Below are 27,899 nucleotides of genomic sequence, written 5' to 3'. Positions count from 1 at the left end.
GCTTTTCTCTGCTATAATCCTTTTCAATTATACTTCAATAGACATGTAATATTGCAGCTTTCTGTCACTTGTCCTGGATTCAGTGGTTCTAAGGGTTATTTCAGAAAACATGGTGTCCATAGATGAAAGATTTTTGTTTTGAGCTGAAGCTGTTTTATCCAGAACCAAAGAGAAAATGCCTCTTTATGTTGCTTTTTTTTTTAAGTTGTATAGGAAGATGCATACCAGCTAACCTATTCTAAAGCTTGATAAATCTCTGTTATACAGATGTCAGAACTAGGCCTCAACCATGCAGTAGACATAAAATAGTTTGTTGTAATTCCGTACGTTGTCCAAATCATGGAAGATCTTACATGAATAAGTTAGTGTATGTAACTGCCAAGGTTTTGAAGTAGAGTTTTCACGATAAATTCAGAATATGCAGATGTGATTCAGTTACTGTAAATTTATTTACTGAACAAGAAAATTGAGTTTGTCATCCAGGTACCTGTCTTCCTAAAGTGCTGTTCTTGTATTTTGCAGTTGCACAAATTTTGTTTTGGATTAGGAATTTCATTGAACCTAATCAAAAATTCAGCTGTAGTAGAAATGGTTTGCATATGGATTTGATTTACATGTATAAATGTTTAATTACTGGCTGTGGATGCATGAGCAGTGGTTTATTTTGGATCAAATCAGCATTATCCCTTGATGTTGTAGTTTGTGATCCGGTTCAGAAACTTTACATTTAGAGTTTATTTGGAAATTCTGCAAATGTTTTGATGCATAATGTAAATAGTTTATCATGTTTAAAAGACTAGATTAGTGTGAAATCTTTGTGCATCTTAGTTTTAAAGAAAACTTTGTTTGCAACTCTATGGTCCTTGTTTTCTAAGTATTCCATCTGTTTACAAGTTCAAAGTGTGATTTTTTTTTTGCTGCAACTTTTGAACTGGAATTGTAATGTTACTGCAGCTGTTATGCAGATAGTATTTTGAACTTCAGAGCTTGAAATTTAAAAGCAACTCCTGGCTGGCTGTAGTCACTATTCCTTTGTAATCATGATGTTGGCTGTTCTCATTACTATTTCAATGGCTGGATGTTGCTGAGCATAGTTTTGGTTACATTTTTGTTGCATGTGTGCAGATCTTGAACTTTCCCCTTGTCAATAGCAACGTGAACAGTCCAACTGTGGCTACCATTCACACTTCTATCACATATGTTCCAGATATAGTATCAGTTAGTGTATAAAACTGAAACAGCTCAAATATTCGGGACCAACTAGATTGCCAACAAATTAAACTAATATTTTAAAGAATTGATATTTTGTAAGCTGCTAGAATTCTTTGACTCTGAGAAATAATTTTAAGTGGATTGTTGGCATTTTATATCTTTTTCATTTTCAGATATTATCTGTACCTAGTCTACCTTTCACTGATTATTACTTATTCCTGTCCTATCAGTTTGGTCACTGTCATGGAATATTATCATTGAATGTTGTGTGTTGACCTATAAAGGGATTAATTTACAGACAGTCGCTTTGCAAGTAGGTCACTAAATAACGACTGAAGAGAAAGCAAAATCACGTGGTAGGTTACGTGTGTTACAGGAATTATGTGGTTTTTGTTTCATTTGTTGACTCTTTGTATTGTGACGATCTTGGTGATTGAGGGCAGCCTTGGTTGTATCCCAGGTTGACTTGTCTTGACTTGCACAACTTAGTTCTAAGCCTTTTCAAGTGTACATCAACAATATATTTTTGTGAAGCCAAATCAGAAGCTGGGAATTAAGTTGCTTTCAATTTGGCATTGTACTAAAACATGCATAGTTAAACAGAATATGATTGCATTTTAAGCTCTATGCGAGTGTTATGCTTGAAGATGGATTTGAATGCAGAGTTTTAGTGGTGTGAGAGATTGTGGTGCATTGAATGTAACTGGTTGGGAGGGGTTGGGGTTCTGGCTGAGGATGAAACTCAGTCAGTGCAATTCAATCCACAGCAATGGGCATGCAAAAAGAATTGTGCTCAAATCAAAGACACCTGTCAGCAATTTGTGTTTGGTTTTTTTTGGAGATAGATGAGCTTGTCTGGATGATGGCAACTTGCCATCGGAGCAGACCACCTAGCAATAAAAATGAGTTAGTAGCAAAACTCTTGTGCTCTGAGGTCTAGATACCATGATAAATGAACATTTGTTCAAACCGTGTAATCATACCTGACAGTTACAATTCATTTGCTTTTTTCAAAAATTGTTTATGGATTCCATGGCTGAGTTTAAATTACCTTCCCAATGTGTTTTAAACATATTTAAACTATTAGATTTCCATTATTGGAACTGTCTACCATGTATATACATTTGGTTAAGTGAATGCTGGAGTAGTTTAGCTTTAATTATTTACTATGACCATAACAATTGCCTAGAATTAGGTGAAGTGAGACATCTTGTGGCATGCGTAGTGAGTTTGTTTTATTTATTCATCACTCTTTGGTTCATATTTTTGCTCAAATGAAAATTGCTCGAAGTGTGAGCTGATAATGAGGCAAATGAGACCTTGGTGAATGACAGGACCAATAATCCATCTCCTTAACCAATGAAGTTTAAGGATCAACAGAAGGAAATTCTTGAATCAAATTTGCAGAAAGAAATTGAGGGGACAGGAATATAGGAAAAATAAAAAATAAACGAATCTGCAGGTGTGAGACTTCAGTTTCAATTTCTGTCCCTCTCTGAAATTGATTGGGATGTTAGAATCATAAATCACCCCATTGTGCCATGAAATAACAACCTTAACTTTGCGCAGCAAGCAATTCATAGTTATGGCACAAATCCAGCAATTTCCTGACATGCATGGGGAGGTTGACCGTGAGATCCTGTTTTTTGTGAGGCTAACAGTGTAAATTGTCCCAACAGTTTGTGGCAATTCACAACTGATGGTTTACTTCTTTCTCACCACAAATCACTGTTTTTAAACTCATGATGGCATGCTCCGTGAGCTTACCATTTCCCCATAAAATTATGGCCAACACATAAATTTGCATGTCATTTATTCATAACTGGGCAGTATAAATTCATGTGTAGTACTAGTTTTCTACCAGTAGGTGTTGCTGGCAGACTTCGGAATTTGTTTGTGTTCAAAATGCATGCTAGAGCCATTGCATCAATATTAGTGCTTGCTGGTTCTTGACAGCTTTAATTAAAATTGCAAGATTCAGTACATGCTACGTTTTAAAATGATTTAAATACATAAATTAACACTTTTTAAAAAAAAAAAATTCTCTTCTTGTTTGCACTTAAACCTACACATTGAGTAACATTTTGTATACTGTCAACTACCTGTGTTGTAATGACTGGTCTAGTATGTATTGTTGCTTTCGTACTTCTCATCTACTTCAATTGTCTAAATAGTAAATTAGTGTAAATTTCAAACGAAGAGCACTTGTAAGACTGCTTGTACACAGGCTACAGAAAATAATGGAGAAATGTGCAGCTTTTTGTAGTTTGAGTCATAATTAAAAGTAATAGCATTCTGGTTATTTTACAGAATTGCTGTTAAGAATGGACAGGATCCCCATGGCTAACTGCAAGGAACTGTGCACACTGGAAGTTCATTAACTCAGTTGTAGTTTTTTTCTCATTTCTATTTATTCTCTTTTTTATAAATTTATTAGACTTGATTGTTAACATTTTAATGTGCTCTATATAGTGCGAATTTCGTATTCCCAATCCTATTGACGTGCTTACAAATCCTATGTAATTGTTGTTCGTACTGGTGTGCTTAGTATTGTTTTAGTTTCATATTCATTTTCTAAATTTCTGAAAGTCTCAATTTTTCAAAATTTACAGCTGCCCACAGTCCAAAAAGAGGGTAGAGAATTGACCATACCAAGAAAAATAAAGAATTCAGTTAACAGGCGATGTATGCCTTTTTTAATTCCTATTTTTTTCTCTTTTCTGAATTTTTATATTTCAAATATTTGTGTGGCTAGGTAGAACACACATTATTAAAGGCTCTGTATAGAAATGCATGGTTAAGGAAAATTGGAATTGGAATTGTATTTTGTACTACAGACTATTTCTCAGTTTAGTGCTAGTGAGGGTTAGTGTTTTTAAAAATCTGTTGACGAGTTCATGGTTTCCAGTTCAGTATAATTAGTGAAACAAAGTTCAGGATACTACAGTTTGCATGTTTGCTATTTACTGCTACACTAAAGGTTAAGCTGTAACAAAGGATAGAACAATTAGTTATTATGGTGGGATTATAAAAATCCCATTTTTTTTCGAAGTTGACTTGTGCTGACAATACAGTGTGTGTGGTTCCTTTTTTTATTTTGTTCAGGGGTATGTTACATTTTTACTTATTCAGTTGTATCTGTTTACACAGGGATGCTCGTGTTGTTAAAGACTTGGCAACAGGGAAATCTAAAGGCTATGGATTTGTGTCTTTCTACAGTAAACTGGTAAGTTCTGAAATATGCAGCTAGTTAACAGTTTAACCATTAAAACTGCGAAATTTCAATATTTGCCCGATGTTTTGAATGCACAGTACACAATGTGTCATCAGCTGAATATCTGTCTGAAATGCAGAGTACCATTATAATATTCGTTTCCAAGTCATGGAAAATTAGGCTGGATAAGCCGTTGATCCATTTCTTGTGTCCTAGCCATTGTATCCATTAGTGTACTTCTTTCAGATACTTCATTTTTATGTTGGAAATCTTAAGGTGCTTGCCCTACAAATCTCTCTTGATAAGCTAGGCCAGAAACTGCCTATCTTTGTAATGTTTCCTTGGACCCAGCCTGAATGTACCACTTCTCAATTGGTTTCCTTGTTCAGGTTGTTTTGTGACAACTGAGTTGGACCTAATAATGTTGCCTGCCCTTAGTAATTTGAAAACCTCAAACCTGACCCCTTCAGAATTCTCATCTGAGGAAGAAACATGGAAGTTAGTAGCATAGATGGAGTCCGATATAACATAAGGCATAATATTCTAAGCTCCCAGAACTTATAAAATAAATTTTTACCCTCTCCTCAATCTTAAGAGCAGCTTGAAATTCATGATCTCTCATTTCTGAATTCCTAGTTAGAATGGATAAGGAAAGACTTTCTATCAAAGACATTTTTAATTATTTTTAAAAAGAACTGTTTCTTGTCTTGCACAATGTATGCAGCTTTCTTGATTGCAGCTAGAGATTGTTTTGAGTACTCTAATTAGAATGACAGAGATCTCTCTCCTGATTTGGTCTGCTTAGTATTTCTATTAATTCTGTAACCTCTCTGCCTGCTCTGTTTACCTAAGCATTTGATTTTGCACTTGACTACATTAAATTCTTCTAATTTAAAAAAAAATTCTCACAGTTCCCTTGTACCTTACGCCTCTCCCTGAAATCATCCTAATGAAGCTTCTCTGCACCTTCCCCATGTCCTAAAATACTTAGAACAGAGCGATTTGTATGTTTTTACCTCTGCCGCTGAAGGTGGGTAGGGGTAACGTTTTTGTCTGCTTGTTTTAGTTTGTTTGTAAACAATAAATCTGAAACTAATGAACAATTTCAATGAAACCTGGTGCACAGGATATGGCCCAAAGAAGAACTGATTTTTTTTGACAAAGATGTTGATCCAGATCCTGGGATTTTTTCAAGGATCCATTAACAATGGGAGATGGGTTAAATTGACACTCTTGTTTTAAGAATGTTGTGGATTGCCTCAGCTGCTGGGGTGCAATTTGTCAGAGCTGTCAAAATGTGAGCAGAGTTTTCAGAGCAGGTTGTTGGATGTGGATTGCCCTGAAGCCCCCTCAGTAAGTTGGAAGCTCTTAATAAAAATTTGTTTTCTTTTCAGCTTTGTAGTTACAGGCAGGGAAAAGCCTCAAGGAAGAGCTGCATAATTGTAATAATGTTGAGTTAACACAACGTGGCAGTGGTATGTGCTCACTGCCCTTTTCACTTGTTGGGTCTGTAATACCCTCTGCCACACTAGCTAGTGTATCTATTCATTTGAGAAATCTGAAAATGTCTTAAACATACAGAAATTACAGTTTCAGCAATTTTGATATAATGGATAAAAAAGCACCTGCTTTCTTTGGGTGGCTTATCTCCTTGTAGTAGTAAAAGGAAGCTGTAGATAAAGTGATAGCGCACACTTGGGACTGCAGAGAGGTATTTTCCTCCATAACTATTTAAAATTTTGATGGATGTGACAATACATTGAGGTGGAGAATGTGATTGAAACCAGCAATATTTGTGGTATGTTTATTTGCTAAAATTAATTTATAATTTGAGTCCACTTCAATTTCAGTTTTTTGTAGGTGATGCATTCTCTTGGAGGATAAAAGTCTGAATGACAGGATAGCGCTGTGCAAAACTAAGTGATACAATGCCCTAATTGCATTGAATTAAATAGTAACAACTTTGAATTTTATGAATGCTCATTATGTATAATTGGTTATCTTTACCCAATACAGTAAGTCTGTGAAGTGCACCTGTTAAATTGAGATTTTATTGTCCTAGGGGATGCTGACTGCCATTTTGTGAATTATTTTTCACTCTGCTCATTTGTTACTGTTAAATATGCAAAATGATCAGATTTTTGTTTGCAGCTGTGTCACTGAACTAAATCTCAGCTGAGAGGAGATTGGATGGATAGGTAGGTTGACTGCCTCCTGAAAGAAATGGAGGGAAGAAAAGTAAAGGCATACTCTTTTGAAGGATTATTGTGCAACTTGTGGCAGGTTACAGAATAGCATTGGCAGATTCTCATGTGTGTTGTTGACACATCCTCTTGGCCCAGGACTGGTTAATAACTAACGGAATTTTAAAATCTGGCTTCAAATTGGTAGTGGGCAGTGTAGTTTGAGTTCTCTTCTGGAACCATCTCTGTTCACTACATCACTGCTGTAACTTCAGATAAAAAGTATATGGTTTGTAAAGCAAATTGTCAAAACCACGTGCTCATTTGGTTAAGCTGAAAGTAATATGATTGCCTTTTGGCTAATCAATAATTGGATATTTTGAAAATGGTACATTTGATCTAATTCCATAAATATTAACTTGTATTTCTGTGAAATTTAATTTTCAGTACAAATTGCTTGGATTTGAATTCTACAAAACTTAAGGTTTTGCACTTGGGCAAATTTGTAAGTAGGATTCCAGATAATCTACAGAAATTCTGAATCCCCACATTTCTGCTGATCTGGTTGAATTTAGCCACTCAAGACTGTTTCACTTTTCAATGAAATCATGGCCTGTGATCTTAGCCCACATACCCGCAATCTTGTAAATGTTATAGCAGTAAAAAGCAAATGATTAGTTCAGAGAAATGGTTAACTTACATAGTTGAGGTTGACCTATGGACTAAACATAAACTTTCATCATTGTAGATATACTTCACAATCCACTGTACAAATGTTTTGTATTCTGCAAATGTCAGTTGCTCAACTACAAGTATTAGTATATGCAGTGTTCCATTGATACAGTAGAATTGGAATAGTTTAGCAACTAGTAACCTAGAAAGTGTACTGCATCATTTCTGTACGTTCACCCTCTCTAAGGGATTTAATTGAATGAATATTTGCATATTGGCATTCCTACACTGTTAACACTCAGTCTGGAATTTTATAATTGGGAAGCAAAGTGAACCTTGAATTCAATAATTATTGTTAGAGGCAGAGTTTACATCACTTCTACATTCTTTATCTGTTGTCCATAGGATGCAGAAAATGCAATTGTGCACATGGGTGGTCAGTGGCTGGGAGGCCGGCAAATTCGAACAAACTGGGCAACGCGGAAACCGCCAGCTCCAAAGAGTGCCCCAGAGAGTAGGTTTCTCTTATCTATTTTATGCCAGTAGTTTTTGAAGGTGTTCAATTTACTGTCTTTGATGTTAAACCTGCTTTCCAATAATGACTGAATTGATGAAAATTTGTATTTACCATTAAGTAATCTTGTCAACCAGTTTTGTGAAGAACCGGAGCCTGTAGTTTTGCTAACTTGATTGTCTTTGAAATTTTTCAACAATTTTTAACAAATGATTTTGAAGTGCATTTAAGATCCGTTTAATCTTTTTCCAGATTTGATTAACATTAATCAAAATTAAGGCATTTATTAACAGTTAGCACTTTCTTGCAAAAATAACCTCAGTTTCTGTAAGTGGGCCACAATCTTTATGAAGGAACGAGCCCTAGAATTATATTTTCATGTTCTATCGGGTGAATGTGTGCTGGAGGATTGGAAAATGGCCAATTTAAAACCCAGTTGGTGGTAAGGAGCATTGAAAATTCTTTAAAAGTGAAATGACTATTTTTCTTTCCAGATGAAGAGAAAATAATTAGAAATAGCTAACATGGATTGCAGAAACAAAGATTGTGCTTGACAATCCTAATGTTCTTTATTGGAGGTGATTAGTGGAATGAACATGGTGCATGTGGAAAGTGTTAGTGAATTGCAGGGAGAATACCAAATTAGATTTTTAAAAGCTTGGATTTATGGGCAATTTTTTGATGGTTGAAGTGGGCAGTGCTTTCCTACAGGATTCAGTTATGGAACCATTTATGTCATGGTGCATATTGATGATTTAGATATAGGGCCAGAGAAGTGATTTACAAATCTGAAGCCTATTAAAATAGGAGGTGTGATGGATAATTGAGAGCTGAAAGCATATTGATAAATTGGAAGAATAAAGAAAAAAATAGAGGTGGAGCTCTTAAAGTACTTTTGTGGGAAAACTGGAAAAGCAGATGGATTTGGGGCTATGATTCACTAGGCATTATGATTTTAAAAGCTAATGAAATATTGGGTTTTTTGGCAAGGATACAATATAAAAAAATCTGTCAGTGAATATATATCAAACCTTTAAGTTGGAATGCTGTTAGCTATTTTGGCTTCACACTGAGGAAGAATGTTGAGGTAACAAAGGGTTTTCAGCACTGATTCACTGGGATGACGATTAGATTGGTGTTTTTTAAAAAAGGAAAGGACTGGAGTAGATTGAAGCAGTTTCCAATGGAAGGCAACATGGATTGAAGATTAAATGTAAGGGAATTAAGACAGGAGAATTTTTATTTTACAGAAGAGTTGTGAGGTTGTAGATTTTTTTTGAAGTAGCGACCATTTCTCCTAAGAATAGATTAGATATGAGGTTATAGGAGTGGGAATGTAGGATTAGGATCATTGCTGCTGTAACAGGTAAAACACCAACTTGGAGTAGTTGGGTCAAACGGTCCATTTCTGTTTTTGTAATTTTTTAAGCTAACAGAATTGCCTAACTTTTATTTTGCTATACTAACTTACCTTTCCTCAGGCCTAATAGTTAATTGGTGTTCAATTTGATTGTATTCTTAATGAATCTCATTTGACAGGCACAAAGTATCATACAAAAGCCACTTTGTTCTTTTTTGACATTGCATTATTCATAGAAGTAATTGTACTATACAGTACACCTAGTAACTTGTATGCAACAAGGATCATAGAATTTATTCTCCCATCTCCAAACTCTTGATGTGGCCAGTCATTGTGTATGCACTTGCTTACTTACCTATTTTTTACTAATTCAGTAATGGAATGTGAACATTGCTATTTATTGTCTTTGAGAAAGTAATGAGTGGTGAGCCACCTTCTTGAAACTGCTGCAGCCTGTGTGGTGTAGGTGCACCAAGCTTGGAGGGGAACTTGCAGATGGTGAGGTTCCTATGCACCTGCTGTCCTTGTGACTGCTTGAAGAACAAGTCCCAGATGTTAACAGGGAAAACTTTTGAAGGGTTAACTAGGCTGGGTGGACAGGTGCTTGGGTTTTTGGGTGGCCTGTCTGGTTTTATTCTTACTTGTTGGAATGGTTGGCTAAAATGGCTCGCTAGGCCATTTCAGAAGGCAGTTAAGAGTCAACCATGTTGCTGTGGTCCTGGAGTTATACATGGGCTATACTGGGTAAGGATGGTAAATTTCTTTCCCTAAAGGATATTGGTGAACTGGATGGGTTTTTTAATGGTTTTTAGTTTCTATTACTAATGGTAACTTTTTATTCCGGCTTTATTTAATTAAATGAATTTAATTCTCCAGCAGCCACAATGGAATTTGAATTCATGTTGTCAATTCATTAATCTAGACCTCTGTATTAGTAGCCCAGTAGCATAACCACCTATGCTGTTGGCGCAGGTTGAAAAGACTAACACTTTTTTCTTTTATAGGTAGTTCTAAACATCTAAAATTTGAAGAAGTAGTCAATCAGTCTAGTTCCACAAATTGTACTGTCTACTGTGGAGGTATTGCTTCAGGCCTAACGGGTATGGACAACATTGATTTAATAACTCACAAGTGGATCAGCATTTATTAAAACAAAATATTTATATATTGTCAAACTAACATTCTTGCACATTTTATAATCTTTCAACTCTTATAGAACAGCTTATGCGTCAGACTTTCTCACCATTTGGGCAAATAATGGAAATTCGTGTTTTCCCAGAAAAGGGGTACTCATTCGTTAGGTAGGTTTTACCTGAAATATAACTTTTAAATGTAAAACAATTCTTAATATTTAAAAATAAATTAGAAAGTTAATCTCTGGCTTTGTTGGTTTTCACATATAAGCTGTACTCCTGTACATCATATGGTCTTGCACTGTAAAAAGCTGATGTGGCCACTCCATAATATTTTTACGGATTACTTTTGTAATCCCTGTCCACTAGTTCCCAGCAGTGCCTCTGGCATATTCACTCTCCATCTTACTGTAAATGTGGTTAAGTTTGATTGTTATTATCAGGTCAACACAAACTATTACCACCACTTTGTTTGCATTGTTCCATTTTGATTTGTATTAAGCTATACTGAAACATGCTTTCTGATGGATGCAATATGTTAAACATCCAAATCACTAACTGTATCATTAGAATCAATATTTCAGTCAGTTGCAAATGGTGAATGCTTTCTGGTCATATGATCTCAGCAGTGAAGTTATGGTGAGTTGCCAATATATAAATGTACTTAAAAGCTTGTAATTGGTTAGCCTGACGAGGCATTCATTCAACAGACTCCTGAGATACTGATTGGAGATCTTAATGGGTAGGTTGATGTCATGTGTTTCATGGTCTGGGACTCAAGGCCGCAGTCACTTGCATCATCTTCCCCTTAAGGAGCAAGTGGCCACATTGTTCGTGCCCTGTACAGATTCAGTTGAGCACTGTCCACTGCCTTTGAGGGAGGTTGAAGCCAGGGACCTCTTACTGTTGGGTTAGTGGTGAAGTCTTGACTCTTTGTTATGTGCATCCCCAATTACGTCCACCTGTTTACTGGGTTGGTATCTGCTCTGTGAATATTAGCTGCTGTTTCCTGAAATGGCTGGCAGTTTGAAGCACTTGGTAGATTTTTCAAGTTTTTGTGAATGACAAGGCTGGTGATGTTTGTGACTTTTTCTATCTTGTAGAGCATGATAGCATCTTGATGGATGGTAGAAGGGGCATTGTGTGCAAATATTGGGGCCCATTCTGTTAGTTGATAGCTTACACAAATTCATCAAGAACTTGCCAGCTAACGTCCTCAAGGAGATGACCTTTGCTGAAAAGTATGAAAACACTGAGCATGTCAGTCACTGCATGCTGTCAGGTTTACAGAAGCGCGAGAGACATGGGAGTGCTGTTACTCCAACACAAACTAGTACCTCCAAATTGAAAATTTAGATGCCAAAGTAGCTTGTGCATATGTTTTCAATGTGTCTGGTGGAAAGCAGGCAGGCACAAGTTTTTTGTTCTTGATATAGAGACATGTACATCATGAGTCCTTGAGGCTGCCCCTAAATCTTAGATGAATGTTATGAGCTGGTGCAAATTAATCATCATGTCAAATTACAGAAGCTAACATTCTTGTAATTTTTGTAGGTTTGCAACCCACGATAGTGCTGCTCATGCTATAGTGTCAGTTAATGGAACCACTATCGAAGGCCATATTGTTAAATGCTATTGGGGTAAAGAAACTACTGATTCGGCCAACAAGTATCAACAGGTAAGCTGATGTATTAAGTAACTTGCTTTTACAGCTGAATATCAAACTTCTTGGTTTTACTGCAGCGTGTCACAAGTAGCTAATTTGCAGTAATTTTATTACTTCCTCTCTTATTCAGATGGAATTTGCTCAGCCCTGGGGTCAGTGGGGCCAGTGGTATGGCAATGCTCAACAGTATGGTCAGTATGTAGCCAATGGTTGGCAGGTGCCCTCTTACGGCATGTATGGCCAAGCGTGGAATCAGCAAGGATTTGGAGTAGAGTAAGTAATTTATTGGATAAAGCAGTTTGAACTCTCTACTGAGGTCAGCCTTTTGTGGAGAAACTGGGTCTGCAAAGATTTAATTGCCTATAATTCAGCCTGTGTACATAACAGTTTTGTAAATGTGCCCCCCTCACCTGTACCAACTTCGCTGACCTATTATATTAAATCCTACTTTGTATGCTGATTGAAAGATTATTAGGAAATTGATATTTTGTAACTTAAGTCATGTCCTGTAATCAGTAAGAAGTTTTAAGTTAAACTCATTGTGATACTTCTGTTTTCTTTGCAGTCAACCTCAATCTGCAGCTGCCTGGGTGGGTGGATTTAGTGCTCAGCCTGCCCAAGGTCAGGGTACAGCTGTTATACCTAACCAAGCTGGCTTTGGGATGGCAGGTTACCAGACGCAATGAGCAGGGACTCGTTCTGTTTACGTACAAATGAGGAGCCCAGATTTTTCTATTGACGAAACATCAACATGTTCACTGACACCATGAATAAAGTATAGACTATTTATTTTAAAGCTGAATATTTTAAAAGTTCTATCACAGCTGAGCTCATGGTGGAGGATGTGAATGTTTCCCTGTTCTGCTCTTTTTTTTTGTTGGGAACAGGGAGGGGTTGTGGGGGAAGCATATAATCTGTTAACTTGTTTTCGAAGTGTGAAGTAATCGAGAATGATGAATTTATTTTGGAAAATGAAGTGCTATTGTGTATGAATTTAAATAAATACAGTGTTAGTGGGAAAATGTCAACCAGACTTTTGACAATCTTTTCTTTTAGCTGAGCATTCCACAATATTAATTTCATACTCTATCAATGTAAAGGGAGTTTTAAAGCCTTGTATCATGAAGCCAGGCTTAATGTTCGATAAACACAACTGAGTTTCACATTGCGATGGACCAACTGGCTGCTGTTTTCAGAAGTTCTAATTCATGGCCATCCTGAATTGCCAGCGCACTGGCATAGATTGAGATGCATCAAATTTATTATTGTACTTGGGCTTTAATTTTTTTCCTTTTGCTTCACCATCGTATGGATTAAACTAGAAGTCCAATGAAGGCAACAGTTTCTTTGTTTTAAAAAGTGGGTTGCGTATCACTCTAAAATGAGGAAACTGAGAAGGGAACATTGGCTACATTTGGACTGCTGAAGTCCCTTGTACTGACTATTTTGGCTATATTAGATGAGCTCTACATAACTTGCATACACATGGGCAAGGGGATTAGGGTGAAGTTTACAAGTGTAAATATCTATAGATAACATTTAATACACCAGTATGATTTATTAAAGCATGCTCTAGTGTAAAGGTATCACACTTCCTACTTTGTGTCAGCGGTTGAGATTTTTTTTAAAAAAGCTATTCAATTGTACAGTACTGAAGTAGCAGGTTGCCCAGAATGTGCAATGTATGGCTGTGTTTCACAAGAGTATGTTAATATATCTTTCCTACTGCAGTTATGTGGTATGTAAAATTATACAAAGTAAATTTCAAACTGAAGCCTTAAATTTTATTTCTTCAAGCTGCTTTGGGCATAGTGTCATTAAGAATAGTTGGTGCTCTTTGCTTTTCTACCTAATTCTATTGCTGTGCTTAATATCATGCAGATTTATTGAACCATATAAAATTTAATGCAAGGTTGAATAGTTACATGATTTCTTCAGGCCACCAACAAATGGAGTGTTTTTAAGTCTAAAATTAAAAATGTAAAGTACAACAATCATGTCAGAACCAACTGTTTCATTTTAACAGTAACGTGTGCCATTTGTTAATTGGAGGTGCAGTTCAAAAATATGTACCATTTATGAAACTTCACTTTAAAGATATATTTGAGTGGTTTGCATGTTGGTGCGATTCACATTTGTAAAAAAAATAAATAAATAAATGCTTGCTCATTGAGTGTGGAATGGGTGGATTATGAAGACGTTGAAAGCTAATTGACATTAGTTGTTTCTGGATTATTTCTTCTGTATCTAAAGAAATAAAGTGATTTTAAAAATAAACTACTTCACTTGGTTTCCATTTCTTAGATCTGTGTAGCTAAATTAAGTTTTTTACTATTCTGAAAACGAACTTGTTTTGATCACAAAAATGGCAGAAATAGCGCATGGAATAAGTACATGTTTGTTGTTTGAAAATATTACAAGAGTTCAATTTGTTTCAGCTCACTATTTAAAGCATTATCTTCAGAAAAAATCTCAATTTTAAAAATAAGACAGTACCGTGGGCAAATATTGGCTTTTAATAACAGATTTGTTGTTTTGTGCTTGTCCCATTTTGACTTACAAAGATTGGTCTGGATAATATTGTAGTTATCCTTAGTAATTTAGTCCCAAAAAAACTTGAGATCTGCCAGTTCTTTTTAAATGGCATTGTTCATGGTGATTTGTGATATTGTATAGAGGTGCAAGGTGCACATCTCCACTGAGAATTTAGAAAAAATGGATATTCTGAGACAGTGAAGCAAGTGTTTGAATTTTCCAGAAGCTAATGTGCAATCTATTCCTTTTTAATCCTTTGCAGGAAGACACATTTATTTTATTCATACAGCCGGTAGATAAAGTTCACTTTGGCAGTCAGTACTTTTTGCTTCCAAGACAAACTGAGATTTTCAATTTTACAGATCCTGACAAACTAGAAGGGACAGTGGATTTGGAGACAGCCCTGAAATTACAAAGCATTGGACAAGATATAGAAATAAGTGATGACAATGAAAATTTAAATAGATAATTATGAAGTATTGAACATAATTATAAAGGAATAGCAAAACTGGCAACCTGCATTGTTCCATAAAGCATATCAAACAGCTACTTATGAAATTGGGAGGTGGGGAGAAATTCAACTTTGTTTTGCCTATTTTTCTGGGAATAAAACATCAGGCCAAATTCCATATTCTAGTTTCTAATGTCTGCTACATCTTGAGCAAATGCCAGTTGTCAAATTGAAAGCTAGTGACTTGGATGTCCCTGCACCAGCCTGATGGTGTTTTAGGTGCTTTTTATGTGCAAACTGGGGTTTGAACATTGGTTTTGTGACCCCAATTGAAGTTTGGAAAAGTTGCACCCTGCAAATACTGTCTAGTGCTAGGCTTTAAGTAGCCTAATCAATTATTAGAGATCCTTGGAGCGGCTCAAGGTCCAGAAGACTTAATTTAAAAAGTTACATTTCTGTGGAGTCAGGCAAAGCAGAAATGCTACACCTGATTCCACAAATACAACAAACTGTTCCCAGCCTAGATTTTTAGACCCCATCATTGGACTTTGCCTCTGGCATGTTTGTACAATTAATAAGGCTTACATTATCAAATTGTTCTATACATTAGCCGAGTGAGAAGTCTTAATTTGTATACTGAAATTATTTGTGATTTTTGTGTTGTTAGTCTTAAAGGTGGCGTCCTTTTAAATGCCAAATACTGTAATGTCGCTTTAAGAAAACGCGTGAACTGAAATTCTAGCTAGGACTCACTTGCACATTTGAGCTCCAGTAAGTCAGGCTTAACAGTAAATAGAAGCTAAAACTATAAAGTTGATTAGCTAGAAGAATGATCTGAGGATAGGACCTCTGGTTAAGTGGTACAAATTAAGGTTAGATTGTTGCGGGGAAGCTAGGAGTACACCACTTTGTCAAGATTTGCAAATGTTGGGTTAGCAGTTTAATTGGGTTGATTCAAGTGCACATATTTGGGCTAATTGCCCAAAGCTACCTGCAAAAAGGGTATAAAAAGGGGGTGCATCACAGGCCTTTGCACTTGCCAAGGGTTAACATTTGTCACAGGACACTTGCTAGTTCAGGAGAAAGTTAGGAATAGGGTACTTGCTAGGGAGTTAGCATTTGCGTAGGACATTGCCAGTCAACAGATATTTGTCATGGGTTGAGGGTTTTCTATAAGACCTAGTATTAGAGATGAGTGGACCCAGTATAGACAGGTTTGCCAGGGCTAAAGTAATTGCCTTGAGAATGAATAGGAAATGTATAAGAACTTAGCTGTCAGTTAAAGTATAGTTTTGGGTGAATCAGTAGTAAAGTACAATCCCAGTCATTTTGGGAAAGCTGCAGGCTTTAGATGTTTCCATCAGGGAGAAAGAGAGAACACATTCATCAGCAGGCAACTGTGAAGTGTGTGGCTGTAACAGATGAGGTGGACCAGAAGCTTTGGGTTGGAAAAGGATCCACTAGAATTTAAGTCTTATACACAAATCCCTTTGCAGCTTTATGTTGGAGCTAACTTGGCTGAGCAGAAGGGCATCATGAGTCAAGAAATGAGCTTCAAGGAACCAAGAGAAGACCCCAGCAGTCTTGGGATCCACAGGAAAGACAAGTTCAATTTGTGGCAGTCTATGTATCGTGCCATGCCTCGACTAGTGAAATGTTAAATATCAATCTTCATCATCCAATAAACCTTGTTGGTTTGCATTCTAAATTAGATTGTACTTTTTGTCAGTAAAGTTATTCCTCAACAAGCATTTTCTTACTCTGGAGCTTGATATAGAATTCAAATCCCTACACCATCCTTTCCTGCTTTGTGTGGGAGAAACAGGGATGTGGGGTGAGGGAAGGACAGAGGGAGGTGAGGGAATAGAGTGGGTGTGGGGTTCAGCATTTTTGACACAGCAGGTGCTGTGAGGAGTAACCATAAAGGGATGAGTGGAACCTGGAACTTTGCTGAGGGCAAATCTTCTCAACCCTGTTGGGAACAATTGGAGATTAAGGAATCTCATGGGAGAACCAAAGAAGCAGGACTTGCTGCTGAAAGTATGTTTACAGCAAGTTATGGAGTGACCCTTGAATGCACAACCTTCAAAGATAACGCAGCCAAACATACCAGATGTAAAACTGAAGATTAAAGTTGCATCTTTGTGGGGATAGAAGGCCACAACCTGTAGAGATAGGATCTCTGAAGATACATCTGTATTGAAATGCAAATTTTTGAACAGACCAGTCTTTATATTGACAAAATTTCTAGTCCTTGTTGGAGGGGCCATTCCCTTTACCTGCCTCTTTATGATCATAGATGCTGATGAGATGGTGCAAAAATTTCTGTGACTTGACCCATGTTTGACATTGTCAAAGGTAACTTGGGAGCATATCTGATCAGTGAAAGGTTTTTACAGAGAGGATTGCTATTGCCACATATTGTGGGAGGTCCTGTTTGCATATTCAGATTTTTTTTTTTGCTTTGGGAGTTACTAACCTACAATTCAGACCACAAGAGTGAAGGCCACTAGCATGTTTCTGACCCCACCACAGTGAGCGGTACCACTGGTTGAGTTTATCAACTTGGGTTCAGTATTTGGTGTGTTTTTTGTTTAATTAGTTAATACACCATATGTTTACTTTTCTTCAATTTAGTGTAGTGTCTGCTTCATTTCCTCTTGACTGAATTGTCATTTAGGCTCAGTGGAAGAGCCCTTGAACTTGTCTCAAATTGTCTGAAAAGAAAAATGCTTATTTTGTGAGCCATTTAAGGAAGTAATTACTTCACCTTGACAAGTCGTCTTAGTAACCTTTCACAACTATTTGTAGATAAAAATGATTTTCATTTGATATTCAAGCATTCAGTTATTTATTAAAACTCAACTAATATTTCAGTTTTTCAAATAGTTATTTGACAGTATGGTACTTGAGTATTGCTGGGGGAAAAAGCTGTTGAAGCTTTTTGTTTTGCACTCAGCATGACAAACATAATATCAAATTTCAAAGGGAGGAACAATTTATGCAACATGGGAATAGGGTGCTGATTGGTTAACAAGTCGACTCTGGTTGAGGGTATTGCAATGGAGAATGAACCAAGGAACATGGACATGTTCTTTCTGCTCACAGAGGACAGGTCCCTGCATATGAATATAGCAGCTTCTAGCAAGCATAAGTGAACTACATTGCCCAAATGATAATCTTAAATTGGTGGTTAGTGTAATTCTTAGCATACTTGGGATTGTTCAGCAAGTGCTGTCCAATTTCAAAATCTCATCTAATGTTAGACATTATGTTCTGAGTTTTGCAAGCATAGGCTGGTTGATTACGATCAGTACTTAGCCTATTGTGAACAGCCGAAGGGACATGTTGTTTGATGCGATCCACCAGTTGTTGGGACGTATGGCCTACATACCTGGCATCAAACTGACACTAATATTGATATACCACATTACTCATTTGTGTGATAGGCAGAATGTCTTTTGGCTTGATGGGATGAGGGACTTCAATTGTGTGGAGGGACTGGAAAAGTTGGGGTTGTTCTTAGAGTGGGGAAGTGAAGAAGAAATTTGACAGTGATGTTCAAAGTTATGAAAGATTTTGATAGGGAAAATAAGGAGAAATTGTCTTCAGTGACAAAAAGGGTTGGTAACTAGAGGACACAGACTTAAGATGATTGGCAAAAGAACCAGCAATACGATGAGCAAAAAAAAATACAGCGAGTTGCTGTGATCTGGAATGCGTTGCCTGAAATGATGGTGGAAACAGATTCAATAATAACTTTCAAAGGAAATTGAATAAATACTTGAAGGAGAAAGCATTCACAGGGCTGTGGGGAAAGAGAAGGGGAGCAGGACTAATTGGATAGCTGCCAAAGAGCCAGCACAAGCACAATGGACCAAATGGCCACTTTGTGCTGTTATTCTGAGTTGTGCTTGAATGAGGGATTGAGGTAGGTAGTGAAATGTATGATTCTATGCTTTACAATATGTATCTGATTTAAATATAACCAACATCTAGAGATCGAAACTTGGTCTGATATACTACATATTCAGTCTGCGTTTTGAAGAAAGAAGAATCACTTGGAGACGTCATGCGTTCTAGGAATTGTGTACTGAGGAAGAGGTATCTGTTGCAATCACAATTCTTTACCTAGACATTGGGCAGGAAAAGGACACTTCGGAGGCTTGAAATCTGTTCAGAGGAGTTGCTGGTAACACTGAACTTGAAAGAATAACTAGTGTTTAAAAAATCCCCAAATTTGACAGCAGGTAAGGCAGGTCATTCGAGAAATCAATCCTAGAGTTGTTGAAGGTGTGGATTAGGGTTTCAGCAATGGAGGATAATAGGAAACAGCACAGGGTCAAACAGAAATTGAACTCAGAAGGTTTATTGACCTCGAGGTAGCAGCCTGGAACATGTATAAGATAGTTTGGGTTTTGCTGACATTGAGCCAAAAGGAATTTTAGCTCAGTGAAGATTTGATGTTTAATACTGCATGTTTGGTCTGTGAACTGAAATTTTTTTTAACAATTCAGGTCATAATTATTCAGCTGTGGGAGCCAGGACTATTTCCTCCTAATCCCTGAATCCTCAAGGCTCTCTTGCCAGCTGTTATAGACCGAGTACAGCTTGAATCAAAAGCAGTTGGAGCGGAGACAATCTGAATTTAATGCTTAATACTCAGAGATTTTGAAGCTGGCAGATGGCTATCCCTAGAAAAGAGGTGAGATATCTACATACAATAAAATGACTGGTTCGATCTTTTCTGCTGGTGCGCACAGGTTGAAATGATAGTATTGGTCCTGGCTCCAAGCAATAATTAGGTGTAACAAAAAGCTAAAAGTTACTGCGGATGCTGGAAATCCAAAACAAAACAAAAACAGAATTACCTGGAAAAACTCAGCAAGTCTGGCAGCATCGGCGGAGAAGAAATCAGTCAACGTTTCGAGCCTCCATGGCCCTTCGGCAGAACTGCAGCCGAAGGGCCATGGAGGCTCGAAACGTTGACTGATTTCTTCTCCGCCGATGCTGCCAGACTTGCTGAGTTTTTCCAGGTAATTCTGTTTTTGTTTTGTTTTGTTAATAATTAGGTGTATCTATAATAGTCTGCAGTGGTGCTATTGGACAGCAGCTAAATCTGTAACTAATTAAGTACTAAGTAGTATGAGGAGAAGTTAAGATTGTTAATCTTGTTTCTGGATGTAGTACAGAATTGTGACTACTCCTTAAATATCATTATTATAAATTAAAGTTTAGTAGAAAACATTAACACAAATTGTGTAAACATGATTTAAAAAAACGAACTGCTAAATGTCACAAAATTATAATTGTCTTAAAATATCCAAATCTAGAATAAAAGCGACATGTTAAAGGAAGTTGTTAAAACAATAAGACTTGCATTTATTAAGTGTCTTTCATCTCAGGATGACCCAAAGCACTTTACAGCCAATTAAGTATTTTTGAAGTGTAATCACTGTTGTAACGCAGGAAATGCAGTAACCAATTTGTGAACAGCAAGCTCCCACAAACGGCAATGTGATAATAACCAGATGATCCGTTTGTTGAAATACATGGATGCGAACAGAGTACCTGTAGCAAAATTACAGATTTGAGGTTTATGCTTTTGAAATTGCTGTTGAACGCTCATGCTAAAAGGTTGTTGAAGGGCAAGAATTTAATGGTTGGCAAAAGTTAATAGTTAGGAATTTAAGAGATGACAGATGGGATCAACCTGTGCAGATTAGCAAAGCCAAAGGGTAGGAAGGCAAAATGCAAGAGCAATTCCATTTCTTACAAAATTGCAAGAAACAAGTTCTTTTATTTTGACAATTTAGGATTTGATTGACAAATGCCACAATACCCACTTTGAGCTGTCTTCTTAGTAGCAGGTGATTTTTACTGACAAATCAATTTTTGTGAGACTGAAGATGAGCTGGATATAATTTCAGCACAATAATTCATTTTTAAAATATGAAGTTTGAACTCTGCATACCAGATGAAGTTTTCAAACAGCATCTGCGACTCCAATGATTGATTTTGTTTTAAATGTTTGCGTATTAATGACTGTTATTAACAGGCGATTGTAGTAATAGTGATATTTGCAGCATTGTTTCATTGTGTCTAGTCCCCACAAAATGTTGCTGCCCAAAACTAACTTTATTTCATCTGTTTTCATCTGTTCCTTTGCTTGACCTGTTTCTCTGTCAGTTTGTCCTGCCTTTTTATTTGTGTGTACATAATGTTTTCCCTCTATTGCTATCGTGTTTTTCCATATTCATGAGCCAACTTCCATCTTCTGTGGAATTAAGCTAATTAAATAAAATATCGGGCTGCAGCTTCCTTGGAGTGGCAGTCAGTGTCGGATTGCCACTCTGTGCCCACTTACCTACACCAATTTCTGTCTCGCCCGACCTTCCAACTCAGGCTAGGTGAGATCAAAGCAGCACGCCTGCTTCCGAAGTCCAGCACTGTCGAATTGAAGGAGGACACGCTTTTTTTACGGCACTAGCTGCCGAAAATTAGGTAAATTTAAAGGTCCCATTCAAATTGACAGGCCAGGGAGAAGGTAAGTGAAAAGGATTTGGGGGGTGGAGGTGTTCGGAGGTCGGGTGGGGATGGTGGGAGTGGGTTGGACATCAGGAGGGGGTGCAGCAGGCCAGACATTTGGGAGCTGGGTGGCTGGAGGGTGGGACATTTGAGGCACTTGGTGGGGGGGTGAGGGGTCGGTCGGGGTTAAGAGTCGGACCCGGGTCCTGTGCGGGAGGGGGAATCCCATGGAGGGGTCGGTGGGTGGGGAATACCGTGGAGGAGGAGGTGGTTATTCAGGGATGGGGGGAGTCCCCTGGGGGATCAGAGCTGTTGGGGGAGTCCTGTTGGGAGGTCAGTCTGGGTCTTTACAATAGCTACCCAGAAGTTAGAAGAGGTTTTAATTCTTCTAACGTTTTCTGGCTAATTATTGGTATAACCCTGGCGGAACCACATTTTTGGATGGTTCCCAGCACAGCGCAATTGTCCAGTGGAAATATGCACTTCCTCTGGGCAATTGCCATGCAAACCCTTACCTGGTTCCTACTCCAGGTGCCCCCCAAATCCAATGCTGGGGAGCTCGGAGTTTGCGGCCCATTATGACTGAACAGTCAATGGCTGATCCTCAATAGTTTTAAAGTTTTTCTCACCTTTGATGTATTTTACTCTCAGTCCCTCAGAACAAATCACAAGTAAGTGGCTTATATTACTGCCCAAAAGGGAGACTACATATAGGACAGGGAAGTGATCCAGAACAACAGAAGTGGTTTACACATGGCTGAAATATCATTTTTTGAAAAAGTATGTTTTTTTTTATCAGCCAACAGAAATTATTTCTCTCCATCTACCCTTTCTGTTTCCTTTAATAGCTTGAAAGCATCAATCAAAACACCCCTTAACCTTCTAAATTCTAGGAAATTCAACCCCACTTTGTATAATTTCTTCTCATAATTTAACCAATGGAGTCCAGGTATCATTCTTGTAAATCTATGCTGCATCCCCTCCAAGGCCAATATATCCTTTCTAAGGAGTGGTGCCCAGAACTGATCACAGTACTCTAGATGTGATCTAACCAGGGCTTTGTATAACTGAAGCATGAGTTTTACACTGTTGTATTCTAATGATCTACATACCTGGGTGTACAAGTTTCTTTGGATCTCCACTCTATTGTCCCATTGCCTCTTTTCGCACGTTCCCCATAGCCTTAATTTTTTTCTCTTCAGGTGCCTATCCAATTCCATTTTGAAAACCTTTATTGATTTACCTCCATCACATTCTCAGGTAGTGCATTCCAGATCCTTGCTTTGTAAAAAAAAAGCGTTTCCTCATGTCACCATAGGTGACAGTTACCATTTGCCTCACATTGGTGCCCTCTGTTTCTTGACCCTTCTGCCAGTGGGAACAGTTTCCCCTCATGATTGTGAAAACCTCTTTCAAATCTCCTCTCAACCTTTTCTTTTCTAATGAAAACAACCACAGTTTCTCTGACTTGTCCATGTAATGACATCCCTCATCTCCGGAGCATACTCCCAGGCCTTTCTGTTCCAGCAGCCTCTTTAGAATTGTATCCTTTAGCTTATATTGCCTCTTCTCGTTCTTCCAACCAAAATGCATCGCTTCACCTTCTCTGTGTTAAATTTCATCTGCCATGTATCTGCCCATTTCACCAACCTGTCTATGTATCATTGTTCTGTGAACGGAGCAAGCCTGAACAAGATAATCAAAACTTGAAAACTCAAATGGTATTAAGGTACGCAATATCTTGGTCCTTCTGCATTTTTCAATTACGATCTTTATAGCTCACCTACAACTAATCTAATTTAAAATACAGATTGAATTCAGCATTCCAGCACAAGGCTCATCTAGCGTATTAAGAATTTCTTTTGGCTAAAAAATTCAATGAAAGGAGCACCAGAAGTCCTAGTAATTTACTTAAGAACGTATAAACAAATCAACACGGCTCGGCTATGCCACAACGCTCTGTGAAACTACAAGGAAAATTACACACAAACTATTTTACAGAACACTGCGAGTTCCAATGCAAGTTTCTGCTTGATAGAGGAAGTGAATTCGAGTGGTGAAATCATCCATTACATTACTCCAAATTCCTCATTTTAACTTCACGACTCTGCGTTTACTTTCAGAAATTTTCTTCACAGTAAAATAGATCTTGAAAAAAGTCAATTTGGTTTATAAAATACCATATTAAATTTTGTTTAAATAAATAATTAAACAACAATGTGACTATTCACAAAGAAGAAAGTCTAGCTTTACATTTGATCATGCAGATAAAGTGCTTGTTGAACAGACTTTAGAGATCAGACATCATCAGGTTCAGTCCCAACTGGCCATGTGCTGTGCAAACGTAGTCAGAAGTAAAATGTAGGTGGACTTTGCTGGATCAACTCATTTATATAAGCATTTATAGCTACAACTGCAGCTTTGGCCCTATTCAGTAACCTAGTCTAATGAAGGGACTGAAAAGTTGCAGTGCAGATGAAATTTAAAGTGATGCAGAAACTTAAAAGAGGAAGCATTCTTACAGCCTTTAGGAAGTTCCAAAAGGCATTCCCAATGCTTTGCAAGTGTGTTAAGTACTGGGATGGGAATTTTGTGCTAGGCAAAATCAAAGTGAAAGGTTACCAATGCAGAGGTATGAGACAGAATCTAGGGATAGGCTGGCACAGCATGTGACCCTTACATGGCTGGCAAAGTGAACGTTATATTGTGCCGGATGGGTGTCAGCACGGTCACCCTCTTTGGCATTCCAGGGTACCATCCATATTAGGCAGCCATGCTGCATGCCTATAAGCTGCTGCAGACAAAGAAGATAAGGAATGCGACCACATGCACTGCCTATGTAATAGGTTGGTTGTGGGCGTCCTTGCAGAATGTGGTAAAGCATTACACAGCCAATGCCCCAAAAGTGTACTCCAAATTCTATATATTCTCAATGAACTCTCTTATCTGAATGTCACAGAAGTTAGGTTTGATTGTATTGGCAAACATAATTACAGCAGGTTAATTGAAATAGGACTAAGAAGATACCACGTTTAGCTCCTTTTTGTAAGGATGTAGTATTTTTGGAGTTACAGCAAGCTGAATTTCATGGTCATTACCAAGGGGGTGCTGCTATATTCTGTTGACCTGGTACAAATTAGAATAAAACACTTTGGAGGACTTTATGTGTGCTATGTTCAACAAAATAGTAAACATTCAGGGTTTATAATTTGTTACCCACAGAGCACAGAGAAAATCAGCCTCCTTGTTGCTTTATGTTTATTAAAGTATTATTAATGTCAAATAAGTATTTCCAACATTGATTCAATGTGGTGGTGAATACTGAGATTAAAAACATCAGTTCAGCCCATTCTTAGGGAACAGCTTCAACTAAATTCAGTAAGGTATACTTTTTCTGAAATATGTATCTTCACCAATAGGAACAGGAGTAGGCCAATTAGCCCATTGAGCCTGATCTGATACGTTGATACAATGGCAAGGGCATCTTTCATTCAGAATGACCTACTCTGCCTGCACCATATGTCACTCACCAGTTTAATATTATCAGTGTTGGGTTTTGCTTAAGCTCTAGTACCACCACTGGTTTGTTCAATATTTCGAACAATCCTACTTAAATTATTCCACATTTCTGCGATGTTTTGATAGGTCCTGAGGGGTAGCCTATTCTTGCAGAATTGTTGAAGAAAGTACACTTTTGTTCTGGTAAAATCATTATAAGAGCAGGTGTGGATGATAAATGAGAATCATATGAGGTAGAAAATTACATAAGTTGTGAAGTTTACATCTTAAAAGGGGAAGAGGTGCCATGGTACACTGTTACAACCTATATATAAAATGGAAGCGAAAAACTAGCATGGGTGAAAGGACATGGGACTATGTACATAGATATATTTCCAGCTTTATTCACTTTACAGTATTTTTTATCACTGAAGTGTGGTACTAAACAAAATCTATATTTCCTTCACAACTCACTATAAAAAGAGGCCTACAAAATCCTCAACATTGATGATTGTTTAGCAAAATCAGTAAAGTTTTAGGGAGCATACGAGTCAGAAGGGATGAAATGAAATGAAAAAAGAAATCTGTATGACATACTTTCTACTGACAAATAATATGGATGAAACATGCACCCATGAATCACTTTCCTATTGAAAATTCTTGCTGCATGTTTAACCATTTTAGGACAAAAGTCGATTGTCAAATATGTGTGCATGTGGGAGTGCGTTTTCAAGAAAGCTAATAAAATTATGTATTACTTTAATCACAGTTTATACTGATGGAGCTCCCCTTTTGGCTCAGTAGTAAATGCACAACCAAATATCCTACTGAGCTACACAGACCCTTGCAGTGAAGACAGTCCTAAAATGTTATTTTGCATGTACCTTTCAAGATGACATGAGAAGGAATCTGACATGATTAAGCCAGACACTGATGTAGTGTTGCATCCACAATGCTATTCACTCTCTGCTGAAGTATGCACCATGCTTTTTGTATTTTGACTGCAGTCTGCTGCAGCACAGATCCAGGAAATAAGCTTTCTTTAATAATGCCAGTTTCACATGAGTTCAGGGCATGTGCTTAGTTGTACTCCAGTAGGTCAAGTTGTAGCCTACAAAATTAGAAAAAGATGTTAGTCAGCAATGTGGAGACAGTATGCTATCCAAACCTTACTAATACCTGATTACTAACATGACTTTTACACCCTGTGACAGTCTATCTGTACACAAGATGATGAGCTAGACAAATAGTTACAATGAAATTCTGCCTATCTTCTTCCACATTGGCAACAGTGACCAATGCCATCAATAGGGTTTCCAACCCTCCCGGAATGGTCTGGAATCAGCATGAATCATCTGGTGGCCAAATAAAGCCTTCTGGGAGATTTCAAAACAATATTTCATTGACGCCAGTAGGTGAGTTGGGCCAGTTTGGTTCATTATCATCATCACTCCAAAGGTCTCACAGCACTGGCTGAGACACTGCGAACATGGTGGGGGTGGGGAGGAGGGGTGCAGTCATATGAATTGTCAAGTGCAATATCAGAAGTTGAGGTAAAAGGCGAGGGTAGCCGCTAGCTCAGCTGCTCAGATTGAGATTTTCTTTTTGCTGATGTTTCCAGTATCTCTACCCCCACCCACCACAATTATTGTACAACGGCAGCAGTAAGATGAGATGGGGCAGGATTTGTATCCATGTTCAGCCAACAAGGGCAGCAGATGCATGGGAACACCACCACCTGGAAATTCCCCTCCATGCCACACACCATCTTGACTTGGGAATATATCACTGTCCCTTCACTGTCACTGGCTCAAAATCCTGGAATTTCCTCCCGAACAGCACTGTGGGTTTACCTACACCTCATGGAGTCCAGCGGTTCAAGAAGGCAGCTCACCACCTTCTCAAGGGTAATTAGGGATGGGCAATAAATGCTGGCTTTGCCAGTGACACCCACATCCCATGAATGAATAAAAAAAGCCTCATAAACCTAGAACCCGCTCATGCCAGCTGCCGGTTTTCCATGATGTCACTTCCTCCAAGTCTCCTGAAATATGTCCAGCCAGAGTTGGTAACACTGACTATCAACCATTGTTCAAATGCCTTGAGAACAATGATTACTGCTTGTCCTTTACATTACAGATGCTGCCCTGCACGGAAGATATGGTCCCTTGTTGGGGCTGATGGCTTCTAGGTATTTTCAAATCTACAAATACAGAATTCATCATGCAATGGAGTGATTTTATTTGTCTCCTAGTAAGATACCAAACAGAACATACCATCTTAGACTGTCTGTATCAGGCTTCTGTCAAGGTCAGAATAATACATGTGATGGGACACACATTACACATATTTCATTAAATGTTTTTTAATTTAGTTAAATGAGCTGCAACTTCTCATTGGATGCAGTTTCGCAAGTTCCAATTTTCTAGAAGCTATATTCCAATTTACAGTTCATGCTTCGGTGTTCCAATGCGACCAATTTTTATCATTAAATCAGCCTTGGTGCTCCCAATAGCACAGGTTGTAAATTTAAATTAAATAAACTTACTTTTTGAAGTGTGCTTTTCTCCTTTTATTATTAGACTTAATGTCGATAACTTCAAATCACCAACCCTCAACTGCTGGTTTAGCATTTTCAGTCCTATTATGTCTACTATGAAGTTGTACAAGGCATTGGTGAGACCACATCCGGAGTACTGTGTACAATATTGGTTTCCTTATTTAAGGAAAGATGTAAATACATTAGAAGCAGTTCAGAGAGGGTTCACTAGGCTAATACCAGGAATGGGCAGTGTTAGGAAGATATAATAACTTTCATAATGTAATTGGAATTTATTGTAGATTAATAGTGGGGTCTGTGTTTATGGATCTGTGTGTGTGGGTTTTAATTGAATTACAGACAGCTGGTCTGGGTGCTTTGACATAAGAGATGG

The 27,899-nt window shown here is 37.7% G+C and overlaps 1 protein-coding gene and 1 long non-coding RNA gene across 4 annotated transcripts in view; one reads left to right on the top strand and one right to left on the bottom strand.

Moving 5' to 3' along the window:
• The window catches only part of tial1 (TIA1 cytotoxic granule-associated RNA binding protein-like 1), a 33,556-nt gene extending 19,325 nt beyond the window's left edge, over positions 1–14,231 (top strand). For 2 of the 3 annotated variants that reach the window (XM_078564745.1, XM_078564747.1), the window contains 7 exons: positions 4,363–4,438; positions 7,687–7,799; positions 10,164–10,255; positions 10,372–10,456; positions 11,843–11,966; positions 12,085–12,227; positions 12,520–14,231. In XM_078564745.1, coding sequence (XP_078420871.1) covers positions 4,363–4,438; positions 7,687–7,799; positions 10,164–10,255; positions 10,372–10,456; positions 11,843–11,966; positions 12,085–12,227; positions 12,520–12,640 — 754 coding nt within the window. In that variant the 3' untranslated portion in view covers positions 12,641–14,231. Of the gene's footprint in view, positions 1–4,362; positions 4,439–7,686; positions 7,800–10,159; positions 10,256–10,371; positions 10,457–11,842; positions 11,967–12,084; positions 12,228–12,519 lie in introns of all 3 variants that reach the window. The other variant, XM_078564746.1, reaches the window with a different exon arrangement.
• LOC144694402 (uncharacterized) overlaps positions 1–27,899 on the bottom strand; it is a 1,120,079-nt gene that overhangs the window by 57,641 nt on the left and 1,034,539 nt on the right. The window lies entirely within an intron of this gene.

Source organism: Cetorhinus maximus, chromosome 20, assembly GCF_964194155.1.
Source record: "Cetorhinus maximus chromosome 20, sCetMax3.hap1.1, whole genome shotgun sequence".
Taxonomy (NCBI): domain Eukaryota; kingdom Metazoa; phylum Chordata; class Chondrichthyes; order Lamniformes; family Cetorhinidae; genus Cetorhinus; species Cetorhinus maximus.
Note: the sequence above shows the minus strand (reverse complement) of the source record. Positions and strands in the feature narration are given on the sequence as shown.